Source organism: Haliotis rubra, unplaced genomic scaffold (assembly GCF_003918875.1).
Source record: "Haliotis rubra isolate DU_JTF1 unplaced genomic scaffold, ASM391887v1 Scf516, whole genome shotgun sequence".
Taxonomy (NCBI): Eukaryota; Metazoa; Mollusca; class Gastropoda; order Lepetellida; family Haliotidae; genus Haliotis; species Haliotis rubra.
This window is the reverse complement of record NW_025767209.1, coordinates 233275-251216: the sequence shown is the minus strand read 5'-3', so window position 1 is coordinate 251216 and position 17942 is coordinate 233275. Positions and strand designations below refer to the sequence as shown.

The 17942-nt window shown below is 39.9% G+C and overlaps 2 protein-coding genes across 2 annotated transcripts; one reads left to right on the top strand and one right to left on the bottom strand.

The window, feature by feature from the left end:
* The first annotated feature begins 2177 nt into the window (after positions 1-2177).
* Positions 2178-10188, top strand: LOC124292383 (excitatory amino acid transporter-like). Its single transcript, XM_046729463.1, has 8 exons — positions 2178-2644; positions 3527-3734; positions 4464-4660; positions 5063-5189; positions 5611-5844; positions 7866-8060; positions 9480-9614; positions 9970-10188. Exons 1-8 carry the CDS (start codon positions 2440-2442, stop codon positions 10121-10123), a joined length of 1455 nt encoding a protein of 484 aa, XP_046585419.1. The 5' UTR covers positions 2178-2439; the 3' UTR covers positions 10124-10188.
* Positions 10189-15169: 4981 nt separating this feature from the next.
* LOC124292388 lies at positions 15170-17598 on the bottom strand. The gene is made up of 2 exons (XM_046729471.1): positions 17458-17598; positions 15170-15592 (listed from the first exon to the last, which is right to left on the bottom strand). Exons 1-2 carry the CDS (start codon positions 17510-17512, stop codon positions 15210-15212), a joined length of 438 nt encoding a protein of 145 aa, XP_046585427.1. The 5' UTR covers positions 17513-17598; the 3' UTR covers positions 15170-15209.
* Between the last annotated feature and the right edge of the window lie 344 nt (positions 17599-17942).

The following is a 17942-nucleotide window of genomic DNA, read 5'->3' as shown; positions in this document are numbered from 1 at the left end:
TGAATAGATATCAGAGCAAGTATTTTATGAGCGTAGCCAAAGTAGCTCATTTGTGTTCTGTGACATAGAAGTAACATATATTGAATTACTGCGTTTTAAGTGCATTACATTGTGTCTGTGAAGATTCTGTAAAGTGCAGTGCTGTGACAGTTCCTGTATTGAGATGAGTTGGAGCCAGGAAGCTTCAAGAACAGCTTCCTGGCGGCGGTCTGTAAATAATCGAGTCTGGACTAGACAATCCAGTGATCACTACAAAGTGCATCGACCTACGCAATTTGGTTACGAAGACATGTGTCAACCAAGTCAGGGAGTCTGACTGCCCCATCCCTTTAGTCGCCTCTTAAGACAAGCTTAGGTTGCTGAAGATCTATTCTAACCCGGACCTCATGGGTCTGGTACCCGTTAGTCGCCTCTTAAGACAAGCTTGGGTTGCTGAAGATCAATTGTAACCCAGACCTTCACGGGTCTGGTACCCGTTAGTCGCCTCTTAAGACAAGCTTGGGTTGCTGCAGATCAATTTTAGCCTAGTACAAGCAGCCGCACATACACATACACACGCATGCACGTCGTCATATGAGCGAAATATTCTCAAGCACGACGTTAAACCCAATTTCACCTCATCTCACCTCGAGTCACCTTGTTAGTTGGTAAACAAAGATGTGTTGTGAGCCATCTTTTCTGCTGCATGAAACAGCTGAATAATAGAGTCAATATTTGTTATTTTCATGTTAATCACTTTGTTACACATCGATTAAATGGCAATCATATTTAAAAGGGTCAGGACACCCTCACTTTTATATTAACTCATGAATTACTCGTATATTGTATAAGTTAAATAGAGATTATTACCCAAGCAAGTGTGCCATACGACTTATACAAAACGATTGTGAAATTTTACACGAGTTTCGTATAAGTCGTGTGGCACCCTTGCGAGTGTAATAATTTCGTTATTGTCTATTTTATTCATGTACATTTGTGCAGTAAAACACGGCAGGCAAGTGAGACTGCCCTCTTCACTGACGTCACGTTCAATTGTATAATGACGTCACAGACGAGGAAATACAGAAACAATGGTTGCTATGCAAAAGTGGTATGTGCACACATGATATAGATGATGGTGGTTATGTTACACCATATGGGTAATAAACTCATTGAGTACTCGCATGTGGAAGATACGACAGTGTAATATGTTTATGGCAATATTACACTAGTGTAATATCGGTAGACGTATGACGTCATAATGGTTTACAGTTATGACGTAACAATAATGATACCTCTGTCACAAAGGTATCAGACATTACATGACCCGTGGAAAGCTGAGAGTCATCACACTGCAGGCAGTTTCTATCAATTTATGTTGGAGAGTAATAAACAAAATACTTAGCTCGCTTCTTTTAAAACTATTAAAAAAAAAATAATATTTAGTATCCAACTCGCTTTCGCGCATTAGCTAGTTTGCTAAAAATGGTGTTACACGGAAGGTCGTTTAGTATTCTCTATGTCAATAAATAATTGAATGTATGTAAGAGTACGCATGTGGTATAAATTAATTATATTTCAGTGAACATGCACGAAGTAACCTGTACAGACTGTTGTGCCGTAATTAATGTCCAGCATGTGCCACATCAATGTTGTATCCAGATCAGTACTGTCATTAACATATTCTATTAATTTTTTTGGGGCTAACGCAAATTTAGCATTATTTATGAGTAAGTGTGTCAGTTAAATTACAAAAAAAAATTATTCAGGAGTTCAAACAGTAATTTATTTTGACTAGGTTTGTTGAATAAAATGAATTTCTACTTAATAAACGCGACAGCAGTTTTAACATTTCATGATGTTATATGAGATTATAACATAAACTTACTTGAAAAGTTCTTTGCGCATACGTAATTTCTGTCACCATTGAAAGCAGTTTATGAAAAAAGAGAGACCCGTTTTGTTGTTTTCTTAACGTCGTACTCAGCAACTTCACGCCTCATAACATCTGTAAATTATTACGTCTTAACGGGACAATCTAGAACGCTGATCGAAGCATTTGGATACCATGACAGGTGTCAACGAAGTCAGCGAGTCTGATCCCAATAGTCACCTCTTAAGACAATCACTGGTTGCTGAAGTCCAATTTTAACCCGAAAGGTTTACTCGTTGGGACAGAATGAGCACGACATACTCGTTTCGATGCATTCTATATTAATATGGAACAAACAATATTTTAAGTGTGATACAACTTTAAACTGAATGCAGTTAAACTTGCATGAATTGTTGTGTCAGTTGTTTTGTTACTGTTCATTGTCCACAATCCAGTCAGATACAATCTTATTATTGAATCACAAATATCAGACTCAAAAGAAATATGTGAATAGACAAGATAACTGTGCATGATAGGTTATCAGTACTCCAGTTTCTCCGCGTCCAGACTTCTTTTCCTTTCTGTAGATGAAGGTGCTTCAGTTCCTCCAACAGAATCTCCTTCTCATTGTCACCATGTTGGCAATCATCTTTGGAATTATTGCCGGGATGGTGTGTCGGCTATTCGAGCCATCTTCAGACACTGTTCAGCTTGCACAGTTTCCAGGGGAGCTCTACCTTAGAATGCTGAGAATGTTGATGCTTCCTCTGATAATATCCAGCATCATAACAGGTAACATTAAGGATTTCACCTAAGACGTAATGCTTACAATCAATATTAGTATTATCAGCCAATGTGTTACGTCGAATCTTCTTGGCCAGTATTGCAACCAGCCGCCAGGGGCTAAAGTGATGACGTAAATCGTCCTGCGGTATCATGCAAAAAGGAAAATTAGTACTCCTAGGCCAAATGTAGAGATAACATCATTATCAGGTAACATGATACACCAGGTAATATGATACACCTGCATATCTTGATCATGTTGAACACCAGTGCTTGTCACCGTTCATTAAACCATGCGGTTAATACTCATGAAGTTGGTCTATGAACATGTGGACACTGTTTCAACAGTGGGGTAAACCTTGTTTGTTTTCAGCAACCTGATACATTCTGTGTCTAGTTCCACATTGACAAGAATCTCTGGAGGGTGGGAGTTGTCATACCATTACTGGATAACGCTTTTACTGCTGCTGAGAGATCCTAAAAGATAGGGACTTTTCGAACATTTGACCTAGGACTATTAGTGTAAGTCCTCATGTTACGCAGGGATGTGGACCAGCCTGGTTTGTGTCAGGTTAACAGCCCGTTTCATTAACTATTTTGAATAATAATGCCAAGCGATAATATTCATTATGCGTTTGTTTTAAAGGTGACTTGAATTAATGATGAACTTGTGTGCATGTATAAAGGTGGTCTCGTCGCTATATGGCCGAAAAAAAGCACGGCGATGACTATAAATCTTATTTTAATATTTCAACCACTCGATGTCATTTCACCAATAAATCTCAACATGTATCACCATAAGGAGGTGGTATGCGGATAATGCAGAAACTCTAAATAATAACTGTACTTTTCAAGTAACGAATTCTTTGAAATGTGTTTTACAATGCTCAGGTCTAAGCAGTGGTAGTGGATCTTCTGCAGGCAAGATAGGGGCACTGTCCATGGTTTGCTATGCAAGTACCTCTATTCTGGCAACACTTGTTGGCTTAGCGGTGGTCGTGATCATCAAACCTGGGTCATACACAGACTCGACAGCAACCTATGTTTCACAAAATAGTGGCATTGTGTCCGGAATGGATTCCATACTAGATTTGTTCCGGTAAGACAAGTGGTAAACGTTGCAATAGATAATCCGTGCACAAGTAAATATTCGTTTTAACACCTGTAGTATTACTTAATCACTGGCCCGTTTGATGCAACATAAGTACACGATTAAACATGGCACAAAAACTCGATTAAAATTGACAGGAATAATGTAAAAAAGCGCCGTAACTGTTTATCACATATGCTGTTTGACAAATAGTATCCTTTGACTTTTTGAGAGAGTGTCTTAAGCGTCTCCTTTGTCTACCCTTTTGCATAACTTTTAACAAATTCAATGCTAAGTGAATCTAGCACTCCTTTCGTCCACATGGTAAACTTGAACTGTCCTTATTTTTACTTCCATGTTCAAACTTTTCCCTTTCATCCAAACAAGTAATCCATCCTTCATATGATTAACAAATGTTTTATTTTCCATTATTAAATTATTGGCCCATTATTAAATGCGATTAAACATAGCAGAAAAGAATGTTTAGTTTATCATACCTGTTGTTTGTCGGGTGGTATTATTTGACTGCAAGGGGGTCTTTTGACAGGTTGTTTGTCTTCCTATTTGCATAACATATTCATTCGCCTATAGCTACATAGTAAACTAGTTCTTTTATCCAGGAATACATTCTGTCTTGCCATACTTTTAGCCTTCCATGTACAAACTTATTCTTCAAACTGAATGTCATCTGAATCAAGTACTCCAGTCGTCCATGTGATAAAATCTTCTATTATCCAGGAACTTAATACCTGACAACATTGTCGCAGCAACAGTTCAGCATTCAACCACTGTGTCGGTAGCCGCGGAAGATGAAGGAGTGCACGGCGTCAACTCCAGTGCTGATGAAAGGATAAATGGTTCCATGGAAGTAAACAACATTCACCATCCTAATTCGACAAAGAGGACAGTTTTGGTTGATGGTGAAAACGTCATAGGTACGCGTGCCAACTGTATGCACCAGAAAGGTGTTTGGGTTGCGTCTATAATAGGCGAGGAATGCTTGTTCATGACAACATGTCATAAACAAAAGTTCATTCACTTAGAAATGCTGTTAGATACGTTCACTGTCTGTATATCGACTGGAACTAAATTAATCGGGCCTCAAATCTTACTGTCTTCCTAAATTTTTTTGTTGTCAAGAAAATGGCTAAACTCACGAGAAGTGTCCTGATGCTTCATACCAAACGATATCAAATGATGCTTTTTGTTTACCGTGCCTATCGACATTCAATAACCTTACAATATGGTTTAGTATTTTGATTTATTGTGATGCTAGCGTCACACTGATGACTGTAGAGTTATTCGACATTCGCTGACTCACGATTCTCTTCTGACAGGTGTACTCACCTACTGCATTGTGTTTGGTGTGACTCTCAATAAACTTGGTCAGCGTGGAGCTGCACTGATACAGTTCTTCTCACAGATCAACACCGTCACCATCTGCATGATCAAACTTGTCATGTGGTGAGTTGGGTTTAGGCTGTGAACCGTTCAATAATTGAAGTAAAAGATCAATGGCCTACGTACAAAACATATATGAACATGGCGGTAAGATATCCGCTCCAACACAGCGATTAATAATTCAAAAACATTTTCCATATATGCAGTGATTACTTGATGACTTTGGAATTCTTGACAGGATTGGTAGGGGTCTGTAGTTTCTAAGGTTCCAGTTCCGGACTCTACGACACCACCGCAAACGATCTCAAAATAGGGTTGACAACAGGCCTTCTTGATCCAATCCCCACTCACGCAATCGATTCCTGACAGTTCGGTCGGAAATTATTATTGTACCAAGGATATGCGTTGTTTTTGTTGCTTTGATTTGTTTAATGCCATGACGGAATCAGTACCTTGGATTTACCATCTGCTGCATTGTTCTAAGGTACTCTCCACTTGGAGTAATGTCCCTCATCATGGGCCAGATAATGTCCACAGCTGACATTATGGAGACTGGACAGACAGTTGCGGTCTACGTGGCTTCAGTGTTGTGCGGACTCGCAGTCCACAGTGTGGTGGTCCTTCCCGCCATGTACTTCATCCTGACCAGCCAGAACCCATATGTGATATACCTCCGATCACTGCCTGCTCTGCTCACAGCCTTTGCCACAAGCTCTAGGTTAACATTTCCTAGCTCTTAAAATTTTGATAGAATTATTATTCACGCCAGAGTTTCACATCGAGATATCATTTTGCCACTTGAGGCGATGGGTAACCTAGTGGTTTGAGCGTTCACTCGTCACGCTGAAGACCCGGGTTCGATTCCCCACATGGGTACACTGTGTGAAGCCCAGTGATTTCTGGTGTCCCCCGCCCTGATATTGCTGGAATATTGCTAAAAGCGGCGTAAAACTAAACTCACGCAGTCTTTGCCACTTGATGAGAAATACATGTATTGTGTATCCCCATTATGAATATGACCAATTACACGCAGCATAGAGAAGAAAATTCATGATAAATATAGTAAGCTGGGAAACTGGGAAACACCTGTTATCAGAAATAATTCCTTATTTTCTGACAGAAGGTAATGTTAATACAAACATTATACGATGTATACACTTTCAAAGAAAATAGCACTAGAGTAAGAGAGTGAGGGAGTGTAGTTTTACGCCGCTTTCAGCAGTAGTGCTGACTTCGGGGTGACATGCTTTGACCACTCGGCTTCCCCACCGCGTACACATCAGTGTGTTGACCAAACATATAAACTAACACTCGATAAGAGTTAGAAATATTCACATCAAGCAACTAGGGGTAAGGTAAGGAAAGAGAACAACCACCTTTCCACTGTTAGAAAGTGAGAAATCGTCAAAGTCTAAACACTTAAGGGACAAAAATGTATTTAATACTTTCTTACATGGTCCCAGATAGCATTCAGACGTTGGGCCAACGTCCGAATGCTATGTGGGGTTCACCTACCACACTCAGTTTGCCCAGTCTGTACCAACATAGATTAAACTACGGTTGAAACAATCTAAAGAGGACCACTAAGTTTAGTTTGTTCTAACTATTGTTTGTTATACACAATATGACTAAAACATAAAGCAATGGTCAGGAAAAAACAAACAAACAAAAAACCTCAAACATTTCGTTTCATCAGTCAGTTCGTCATAAGCGTCTGATATAAACAATGCAATGTATAATGTTAACCCTAGAAAAGTGCCCGCATCGTCATACTTTAACTTCTACGGAATGCCCACAGAACAACTTAAAATATGTAATCGGGCATGTGTCAACATACTTGATGTGGCTCAAAGCGGATGAAACGTCTTTAATCTGGATCACCTTGCGGTGTTTGCTTGTATAAACCCTTTAGGACAACAATCTATTTAAGACTTCTTACATGATTGAACTACCATACATAGTTCTGTACCACACTTTGTCTCCATTGGATCTATACCGAAATACTGTAAAACACGGTCACAACGTACTCATCGGGACACCGATGGTAGCTCGTTATACACATAATGAATACAACACATATATTGTGGCCAGGGAAAAACGAGTTCTTTTCAACCGGCAGTTCGTTATAAGCATCCAATCTTAACACAACTTCTTTGAGTGGCATTTAGAAGCTGGTATGATGAACAGAAACGAATATTTCTGGATAGACAACTTCTTTCTTGCAATGGATGCGACGTTTTCGGTGTAGATGCTAGCACTTGCTTGATAACGGTGTCAGCATCTACAACAAAACGTCGCATCCCTTGCAATAAATAAATTGTGTATTTAAAAATCTCATTTCTGTTAATATCAACATAGTCTACTGTGATATATAAAGGAAATTGTTATCCTCAAAAAAGTGTCCACATCGTCATCTTTCAATATCCACGGAATGCCATCGAACAGCTAAAACAATATACTTTTCCACCTACGTGTCGTGTGCCCAAGCGGTTGATATGTCTATAAACTGGATCTGAGTTTGTGCATCTCCTTACAATGTTTGTTTCTAGTGCTGCTACTCTGCCTGTCACAATGTTAATATCAACATATTCTGTGATACATAAATGTTATCCCCACAAAGTGTCCCAATTGTCATCTTTCAACATCCACGGAATGCCTATCGAACAGCTCCAGAAATATACTTGTGGTGTGCCCAAACAGTTGATAAGTTTGTGCATTCAACTGTGTGTTTGCTTGTAGTGCTGCTACTCTACCTGTGACAATGCGGTGTGTTGAGGAGAGGCTGCACATGGACAAGAGGATCTCAAGGGTCATCCTCCCAGTGGGTGCAACTGTAAACATGGATGGTGGAGCTGTGTATGCCGTCGTCGGCGTTGTGTTCACAGCTCAGTACAATGGAATAACCCTGTCATTTGGAGACTTCTTCATAACATGGTTAGAGAGGGAGAGTGAGAGGATATAACTTTCTGCAGCAACACATTTGGCTTACGTCTGCATTAGATTGACAAAACCCTAATCCACAACCGAAGGCAATCTCTGCTTAATTCATCCGTGCTCAATCTTTCAGACCATTTCATGGTCACTAGAACTAAAGTTAAACGTATATTGTCACTAGAACTAAAGTTAAACGTATATTGTCACTAGAACTAAAGTTAAACGTATATTGTCACTAAAACTAAAGTTAAACGTATATTGTCACTAAAACTAAAGTTAAACGTATATGGTCACTAGAACTAAAGTTAATCGTATATGGTCACTGGAGCTAAAGTTAAACGTATATTGTCACTAGAACTAAAGTTAAACGTATATTGTCACTAGACCTAAAGTTAAACGTATATTGTCACTACAACTAAAGGTTAAACGTATATTGTCACTAGAACTAAAGTTAAACGTATATTGTCACTAGAACTAAAGTTAATCGTATATTGTCACTAGAACAAAAGTTAAATGTATATTGTCACTAGAACTAAAGTTAAACGTATATTGTCACTAGAACTAAAGTTAAACGTATATTGTCACTAAAACTAAAGTTAAACGTATATTGTCACTAAAACTAAAGTTAAACGCATATGGTCACTAGAACAAAAGTTAATCGTATATGGTCACTAGAGCTAAAGTTAAACGTATATTTTCACTAGAACTAAAGTTGAACGTATATGGTCACTAGAACTAAAGTTAAACGTATATTGTCACTAGAACTAAAGGTTAAACGTATATTGTCACTAGAACTAAAGTTAAACGTATATTGTCACTAGAACTAAAGTTAAATGTATATTGTCACTAGAACTAAAGTTAATCGTATATTGTCACTAGAACTAAAGTTAATCGTGTATTGTCACTACAACTAAAGTTAAGCGTATGTTGTCAATAGAACTAAAGTTAAACGTATATTGTCACTAGAACTAAAGCTAAACGTATATTGTCACTAGAACTAAAGTTAAATGTATATTGTCACTAGAACTAAAGTTAATCGTATATTGTCACTAGAACTAAAGATAAACGTATATGGTCACTAGAACTAAAGTTAAACGTATATGGTCACTAGAACTAAAGTTAAACGTATATTGTCACTAGAACTAAAGTTAAACAGATATTGTCACTAGAACTAAAGTTAAACGTAAGGTTAGTGTATACTGTTTGACCTCTGTTTCCTGTCGAGTTCTTCTCCATTCCAAATAATCCTGAAGTCTACTTAGGTGTATAAGGCCATAAAACTGCTCTTGGTGTTAAGGTGTTTAAGGCCATAAAACAGCTCTTGGTGATGTCAATTTGGTAAATGTATGTAAAACAATGAATGAATCATTTGTACCATCATCTATCTAAAGAGTCACAAAATGTTTTAATGTTTTTAAGTTTGACAGCTTTCCTGAGCAGTATAGGAACCGCCAGCATACCTGGGTCTGATCTGGCCATGCTGCTTCTTGTCCTCCGGTCGATTGGTCTCCCAGTTGGAGGCACCTCATTGTTGGTCTCAGTTAACTGGTTGTTGTAAGTTTACATAAATTGTTCTACTGAAATAACGAGTGAGTGAGTGAGTTTTTATATAACGTCACATCGGCAATATTGCAGCCATATAGTGACGAGAACATTTGACTACTGAAATAACGAGAAAACGCTAGTCCTAATGAGAACATATATTCTCTGTTACGAAATGTCACAAGCATTTGTTTCATGATTAACCCTTGTAGACTTTGTGATTTTTTGTTGCTGATTTTCTCCAGAAAAAACGTTTTTGAAAAAGACAACTAGATTAATACAATTATATAAAACATGCTCAATTATGACAAGACGAGCTCTGAGTTAAAACATAACATATCTGTTATTGATTATCATTATCTTTCAGGGATCGTTTCGGCACGGCAGTGAACGTGGCCAGTGATTGCTTGGTAATGGGAGTTGTCTCCCGTTTCACCAAATTACCTCCACGTGACCCATCAGAGACACAGTTTGAGCCTGTGCAGGAGGAAGACCGGATGGTCGCAGATCACCTGGTATAAGACCAGTAAAATGTGTCTGATAATCAACATTTTGTTCTCAGCAAAAGTAACTGACATCACGAATGTGCAATAAACTGATACAATTCTTTCCCGGGATTTTTTGTTCTTCCTCTTAATCAGATCCCCAATATAGAATACCGGTAAGCAACGTCTTTCCTCCTAACTGTTTTCAACAAATTATGTTTGTTGTACAGCTTTTTAATTACTTTTCCAGGAATCGTTTTGGCACCACAGTAAATGTTGCCAGTGACTGCCTGATAATGGGATTTGTATCCCGTTTCACTAAATTACCTCCACGTGACCCATCATAGACACAGTTTGAGCCTGTGCAGGAGAATGAGCGGATGGTTGCAGATCACCTGGTATAAGACCAGTAAAATGTGTCTGATAATTTTGTTCTCAGCAAAAGGAACTGACATCACCAATTTGCTGTAAATGGATATAATTCTCGCCTGGGATTTTGGTGTTCCTCATAATCAGTATATCTTTACTTTTGATCTCATCAGCACATTTTTCTTATGATAGTTTATACAGTTTCCTGGATTCGAGAATAGTGTGATCATTTACCAAATCCTACACTCTCCTACCCAGAGTTCCATGCGGCAAGCCAGCATAGTACGTCTGCCACAGGCCAGACAAATGTGACGATTCGTCACATCTTGCAATGTCCATTTAATATAATGTACAGATTTCTTTTACTCTTTTATTTTTGACGAGTCTACACATCTAACTAAACATCTTTGGTAGAATGGTTTAGTTTCACTGAGAAAATATCCTAAAACATGTAACACTATTTCGATTTGCGTGGCAATCCTTTGTTTACATAGGTTGTACTGTACGGCTCCACGTGCTGTCATCGAAGCTGATGGAGAGCAAACGATGCAGCCAGTTGGATATCTAAATATGTACTGTCATAGACCTTACTGTCGCAGTTGTGGAAGAATATGTATGTAACAATGTAAAACATTATGAAGAGAGCGCCGAAAAGCTGTCGTGAGTCCAGTCTCTTCTGATTATGAATATGCGCGTTTGATTACAAACAAGAGACAAGTCCGGTCACGTGATATGCAAATTAGCCTGTGGCAGTGATGTTATGTTAAGTCATCGCTGTGCCGGAGTGTGCAAATCCTAATGTAACTGCACACATTTGCCCAGATACATGCGTATTTAACTACGGATCACTCGATATCACTATTAGTTCATACAGGCTGGAGGAGGTTGTGAATGGCTGTGTATGATGGCTGTGTATGAGTTTTACATTTGGATCACTATTCTCGAAACGTTCGTAGCCCTAAGAATTCTTAACTTTGATCGTAGCCAGTGTGTTTAGAATGGGCTTAAGAAGTTTCGAGAATAGCTAGCCATTTAGTCGCCTCTTACGACATACACGGGCTACTGAGGATCAATTCTAACCCGGATCTTCAACCAGGATTCTTTAACCCGGAATGAAATGTTCAATGAAATGTTCTGTGATGTAGAAATATCTATCGATGATATCGGTCACCTAAAGTTTCACAATAACAGCTGACGTCTATACTGAAGTACATAACAAGTACTTTAATTATACATCTACAGTGAAGTGTATCCTATACAATCTGCGCGAGCGAAACTGCTGCTCGTGTTACCAAACTGCACCACATTAGAAACGTCCAGCGATATGCGTAATGAAGTCGATAGAATCAGGCTTGAGCAAGTTACCGTTAATGTAGACAAAATAGTGTCAGCTCCCGGGTCAGAGACAGATAGACTAGAGGCGTTCACGAGACTTCTATGGTCTACCTGAACAACAGAATGAATCGTTTGAGTCGTGTGAGGATTACATCGTCTCAGTTTTGAATCAACATGTGAACATTAAGGAGTGGAATAGAGGCGGTACTTTAAGGGCGCATGGTATAGGTACAAACTCCAGACCCGATAAACCACGCCCACTTATAGCCAAGTTTAATCTCACTGATGAGAAGACCTCAGTACTCAACATCGAGACACGTTGAGAAGTAGTGAGATAGGCGTGGCTAACGATCTAACAGAGAGACACGTTGAGAAGTAGCGGGATAGGCGTAGCTAACGATCTCACAGAGAGACACTCTGGCTGACCTTCGCAGTAAAGGACTCGGTGCCTACAAGAACGGTAGACTGGAAACAAGACAAATCATCCCTCTCAGTGCAAGGCAGCGAAACATCTTTCAGATTCCTTTAAGCCAAGCCTGTGTAGGCGTCGCCACTTACCTCTGGACGTATACAAGTCTCCAAACATGATGAAGTTTATAAATCTTTTACAAACCAAAGTTGAAGTATTAACCTTCAACTTAGCCAAATTCGTTTATCATATATTTCAGGTAAAGTAAAACTATAATCTGAATTATCCATGAATGTTTATCTTCTTTTTAGTGCTATCTTTTGTCACGAAAGGTCTTTGTAAGGGGGTTGAGTGGTGAGGCAAATGTTGGCAACGCGCTTTTGAAAGTATGTATAATGTATTTTTCATGTTGGCTGTTGGCCTATTAAAGAAATAAACATGACGAAGATTATGTGTCTAGAGGTCCTGCTCTGAACAAAGCACAGACACTGACGTCATCTCCCCACACGGCGCCTCTACAGGTCTGACCCCGGGGTCCACATCAACCCCAACCCCCGGGAGACAGCAGTTAGCCGCGGAGTCAACGCCCAACCCCGGGTGCAGCTCTGCTATGGAGGATGGCAGCTAGGGCCTGGTCCATATGTCACGCACAGAACATCGAAGGATCTATATCCAAAATCGATGACACTGATTTTATCGAATCCCTTTCAAACTAGATAAGGTTAGAGCACTTACCCAACTAAATGCGTATGAGATATACTAGCAAAAGCTTATAAGATTGCCAAGGCTGGTAGAGTCTCGGGTGGAGTTATACTGCTTGTGCACAACTCAATTGCAGACTACTGTCAACAAATAGAGACCAGTATACATAATGCCCTTGCCTAAAGATAGACAAATTTATTCTAAACAACGATAAAGATGTATTTTTATTTTGAATGTATACTCCATCGGGTTGGCTCCACATTTTATATTACAGCTAAGAAAACCACAGCTATAGATTAGCTGGACCACTGTCTGAGCGACAACACTGATCTCTTCTGTGATGTGTTGATATGTGGAGACTTGAACACACGTGTAGGCGAGTGCAACAACCGGCCAGAGACACTGCATAAACCTTGACTAGACACAGCGGCCTTTCCTGAAGAACAGACTGTCCGCATATAGACAATAGGCAGTCATGTGACAAGACCACCAATATAAATTTGGTGAGCGGTTGCTTGACCTGTGTTTTACCCATAATGTATACACTTTCAACGGGAGAGCAACTGGAGATAGTTACGGTAACTTTACATATATAACTCAGCAAGGTTGCAGTGTTGTAGATTATTTTATTGCTTCTGTCAATATGCACCAGTTATTCCAGAGTAGAATCGAAACATATGCCAGTTTGTCTTCATTTTATGAAATCAGCTGATAATGACAAGATTCCTTCTGACTCTAACAAACCCAAGAGGTATACATATAGATGGAACTGCTTCATGTCTGAAACATTCCTAAACCAATTATCTAAGTCATGTCAGTTACTCACAGATTTGTCAATGCTCATATATCCTGATTTGAATCTCGCTGTTAGCAAATTTGCACATATTGTTTTATTCACTGCTGATTGTATGAGGAAGCCATGTGAAAGTGGTAAACCGGAAAGAGTGAGTGACTTTGGTTTAATAGCAATATTCGAGCAATATCACTGCGGGGGACACCGGAAATGGGCTTCATACGTTGTATGTGGGGAATCAAACCCGGGTCTTCGGCGTGAGGAGGGAACGCTTTTACGTTTTATAACATTCATTCTGTTCTCTAAAAAAAGCAGCACGCAATAAATGTAATATAAACTAACGGAAAAAAGTAACTGTGCATCACATAAAATTGCATGAGATAAAGTTATTTGAAAAGTAATGAAAACTAACTCTAAATTAACACGTAGCTAAGCACTTTGCATGAAATTTGATGTCACGTATCGCGCGTGAAACGTGTCCTTCTTCTTTCATGACATAATTTTTACAAATATGGCAAAACAGTTTCTTTATTCGAACAAACTTTGATTGCACGCAGTTGAACACATCCGCATATATCACGAGCATATATTTCTGAATCAAATAGTGGGGACACCAGGTGTTCGTAAAAAGGTGAGCATATCCTGCTCCAACGGTGGTACCCGCCCCAACCCATGTAAAATTAAACTAATTTGATCAGCTGAAGAAGAGTAAGTTAGTTACTGAGTTGGGTTTTACGCCGCCGTTAGAAATATTGCAGCAATATCACGGCGGGAAACGCGAGAAATAGGCTTGAGACACTTTATCCACCGAGTGAACGCTTTAACCACTGGGCTACCACACCGCCCCAGTTGTAAAAGAACGAAGACAAACAGTTCACATGCACATGCATGACCTTCAGAGAAACCATGTAATGGCAATGACAGGTGCACATCACAATATTACAAAAATATAGTCAGTGGTGTATCTGAACAGAAACGCGTATTTAATGTGACTCACTAGCTTGTGTGAGTATGGCGAGACTTAACTGTGCATTTTGTATAGGCAACTCAAGAAGTCGGACATCTGTTTTCACAATGCTTCATGGAGTAGATAAGAAGCATAACTGTCTAATCTGTATCCAAGTGCGAACCATGTCTATTCTTCATGTCATGGAGTCAAGTATACAAGGAAACAATTTGAGTTACATCATTGCACGACGACCACCCAAGTCCTGTAAGATGGATCCCAAGAAGCATGCCATATTCGAGAAAACTTGTCAGCAATGTTCACATTGATGACGTCTAAACGTGTATGGCGTCAGTGCAAGATGTCCATCCCGGCTACCAATGTTGACATCGACGTTGTTATCTCCAGTGGAGCAGACAACAATGACAAAGGGAAGTAACTGAGTAGAGAAGAGTTCTCACCAAAGAGTCACGTTTCCTTCTTCCCCGAGCAGACAGCAGAACTAGTGTCTGCAGACGCAGGTGTGTTCGTTACATCAGGCCATGTGTTCTGGAAAGTGTTCGTTACATCAGGCCATGTGTTCTGGAAGTGTTCGTTTCATAAGGCCATGCGTTCTGGGAAGTGTTCGTTTCATCAGTCCATGTGTTCTGGAAGTGTTCGTTACATCAGGCCATGTGTTCCGGGAAGTATTCGTTTCATCAGTCCATGTGTTCTGGGAAGTGTTCGTTTCATGAGTCAATGGGTTATAGAAAGTGTTCGTTTCATCAGTCCATGTGTTCTGAGAAGTGTCTGTTGACGTGATGAGGATCATGTGATGTGCACACAGAGTGTCATCAACTTGATGCTTGAATTTGTCAAGATTAACAGGGGGTAAACATCTGACATTATTCGTGCTCTTCACACGTCCAGGTTCGGATCGACCACGCCCACTGATCGCCGAGGTCAAGGACACTGTCAACACACCAGAGGCACTTAAGGCATGAACGTCATTTAAGAATGCAGGATGTGGAATCAGCAAGAGAAAGACAGCAGCTCAAGGGTTCGGGTCTCATGGGATATTTCAAGTATGACAAATTAGTTACCGAGCAGGATACACAACATACAACCTGGAATCAACCCGATGACTCCACTGAACACTAAAAGCATGACGCCATACCGCAGCCATAGGGGCATGGCCAAGGCTCAGGTAATATTAACCAGGAAACTTATAACAGCGAAAATGAAAACGCTAATTACTTTAAGTTTTGTAATGGCAACAGCACGACATCTGCCAGTGAAGGCGTACGTTTGTGCTTTCTACCATGGATTCCTTGTAAACGAGGGTGCCTCCTTGATACAATTGTGACAAATGACGAGGTAAAGAGAAACATGATGACGATGATGATGATAACGATGATGGTGATTTTAAATTTCAGTTCAGCAAAGGATGCTCCGAGTGTAAAGGTTCAGCTGATCCCTTCAAAGTGGATCCAGCAGAAGAAAGGGCTGTCAAAGCAGAAAGAGGTTAACGCTCACTGCTAATCTGAGAGGTTAACGTCTTGCTGCTGGCGGCTTGTTTTACAGTTTACTTGATATGAATGCCCAGTGTCAGGACAGATTAGAAGAATACAGGATGGTAGTTACAATCATTCGTCCACTTTATATGCTTGTCTCTACTTTGAAAGGTTGTTTGACGATGAATTCAAAGAAGCCCACAAATATTTAGGTCGGATTACACCAGTGATACATCCACGGAAGGAATAATTTCAATGAATGAAACAAAAGAGAACATGCTCATTAAAATCTGGAAAAAGAATTGTATGTAACTGGTGAGGTTTATAACAATAGTAACGAAAACCCAACAAGGATAATGTTATATATTTACACTCCTTCTTTCTGTTTCCAGCCTTAAAAAGATACACGAAGATACCCACCTCACACGAACACAAACTATCGCCACCCAGACCGTCGTTACACTGGTTAACCCAGCAAGTTCCTCATGGATGTGCTTTTGTCGCTCTTATTTCAATTGCAGAAAACGTTGAAATGTACAGTATGAGTTTGGTAGGAGTCAACTTTGCATCGCATGGGGGGCAAAACATAAGAGGTGACGATTGCTTGAAAAATAAAAACAACGGATGGCTTCACGGGTACCAATGGACGAAAATATGACGTTTTAAAAACAAATCCAGGACGAATGAATGAGTACATAAAGATAGAAAGAAGTTTCGGTAACCATTCCTAAATGGCATGAAAGACACATTAAAGACGTCTTTGCTTTCTGCCAAAGTGTGATGAGCAGTTCACGAAGACTGGATCAGCTATCACGCTACATGTTGCAGACATCTGTGGTGATGTCCTGGGCGTGACGTTTGGGTCATGTAACATGCTGGTGGTCGACAGTGTTCCACCACACTGCAAGAAGAAGTTTGCATTTGCAGGCAGAGGTCATGACACACTCAGTGTCACAACAACGGAATGCACGTATGCCTCCTTGACAATTAAACAGATGCATCGGTCGAGTCAACATAAAGTCACGTTTCAGACATCGTAGGGGTCAGCCTGAAAATGATGAGCTGGACATGGCGTGAGGGTGAGCCATCATGTGACATACTGGTGGTCGACAGGGTTCCACCAGATATCGTCATGACTACAACCACACTCAATGCCAGCTGTTTTGTCCACTGGGACAGTTGAGATGTGTAGGTGATAAAGGGACATTGTAACTACTCCGTGTTTAAACTGAGTAAAGTGTTTGTCATACACTAAACATGGATGACATGTATACCATGGTCCTTTAGGAATGAAATTGTGTGGAATGAAGAAAATATATTTACCTGCATTCACGGTCACCACAGAGCACACCAGGGCAGACAGGATCTCAAGTTGCATGGTCGTCGATTCAGCAGCACATAACGTCGCGTCCGCTGAGGGTTCGAAAACCCGGCTTTTATGTCTTGCAGCAGGAAATGCTAGATCCGGCGTAAATACAGCTGTTACACAATTTTCAGGAATTGTACATGAAAAAGGTGTTAGCAATCAAACATACCTAATCAATTATTTTGCTGGACAAAGACTTCTTCCTGATTGGTAACTTCTGGCGTTCTCACGTGGGTGGGTGTGAGTGATAATGACAAGGCAGGTGTTTATATTGTTGTATCAATGTATCTGTCATGGTAAATCAAGCAATCTGTCAACACATCTGCCTCCCACCGATCTGTGTGGAACTGATAACATCCAAACGATTCTTTCTCATGTCAACTCGCGCGGATGAACCACCTTTAACAAGGTGGAATTTTACTAAGGCCAATTGGCCATTTTT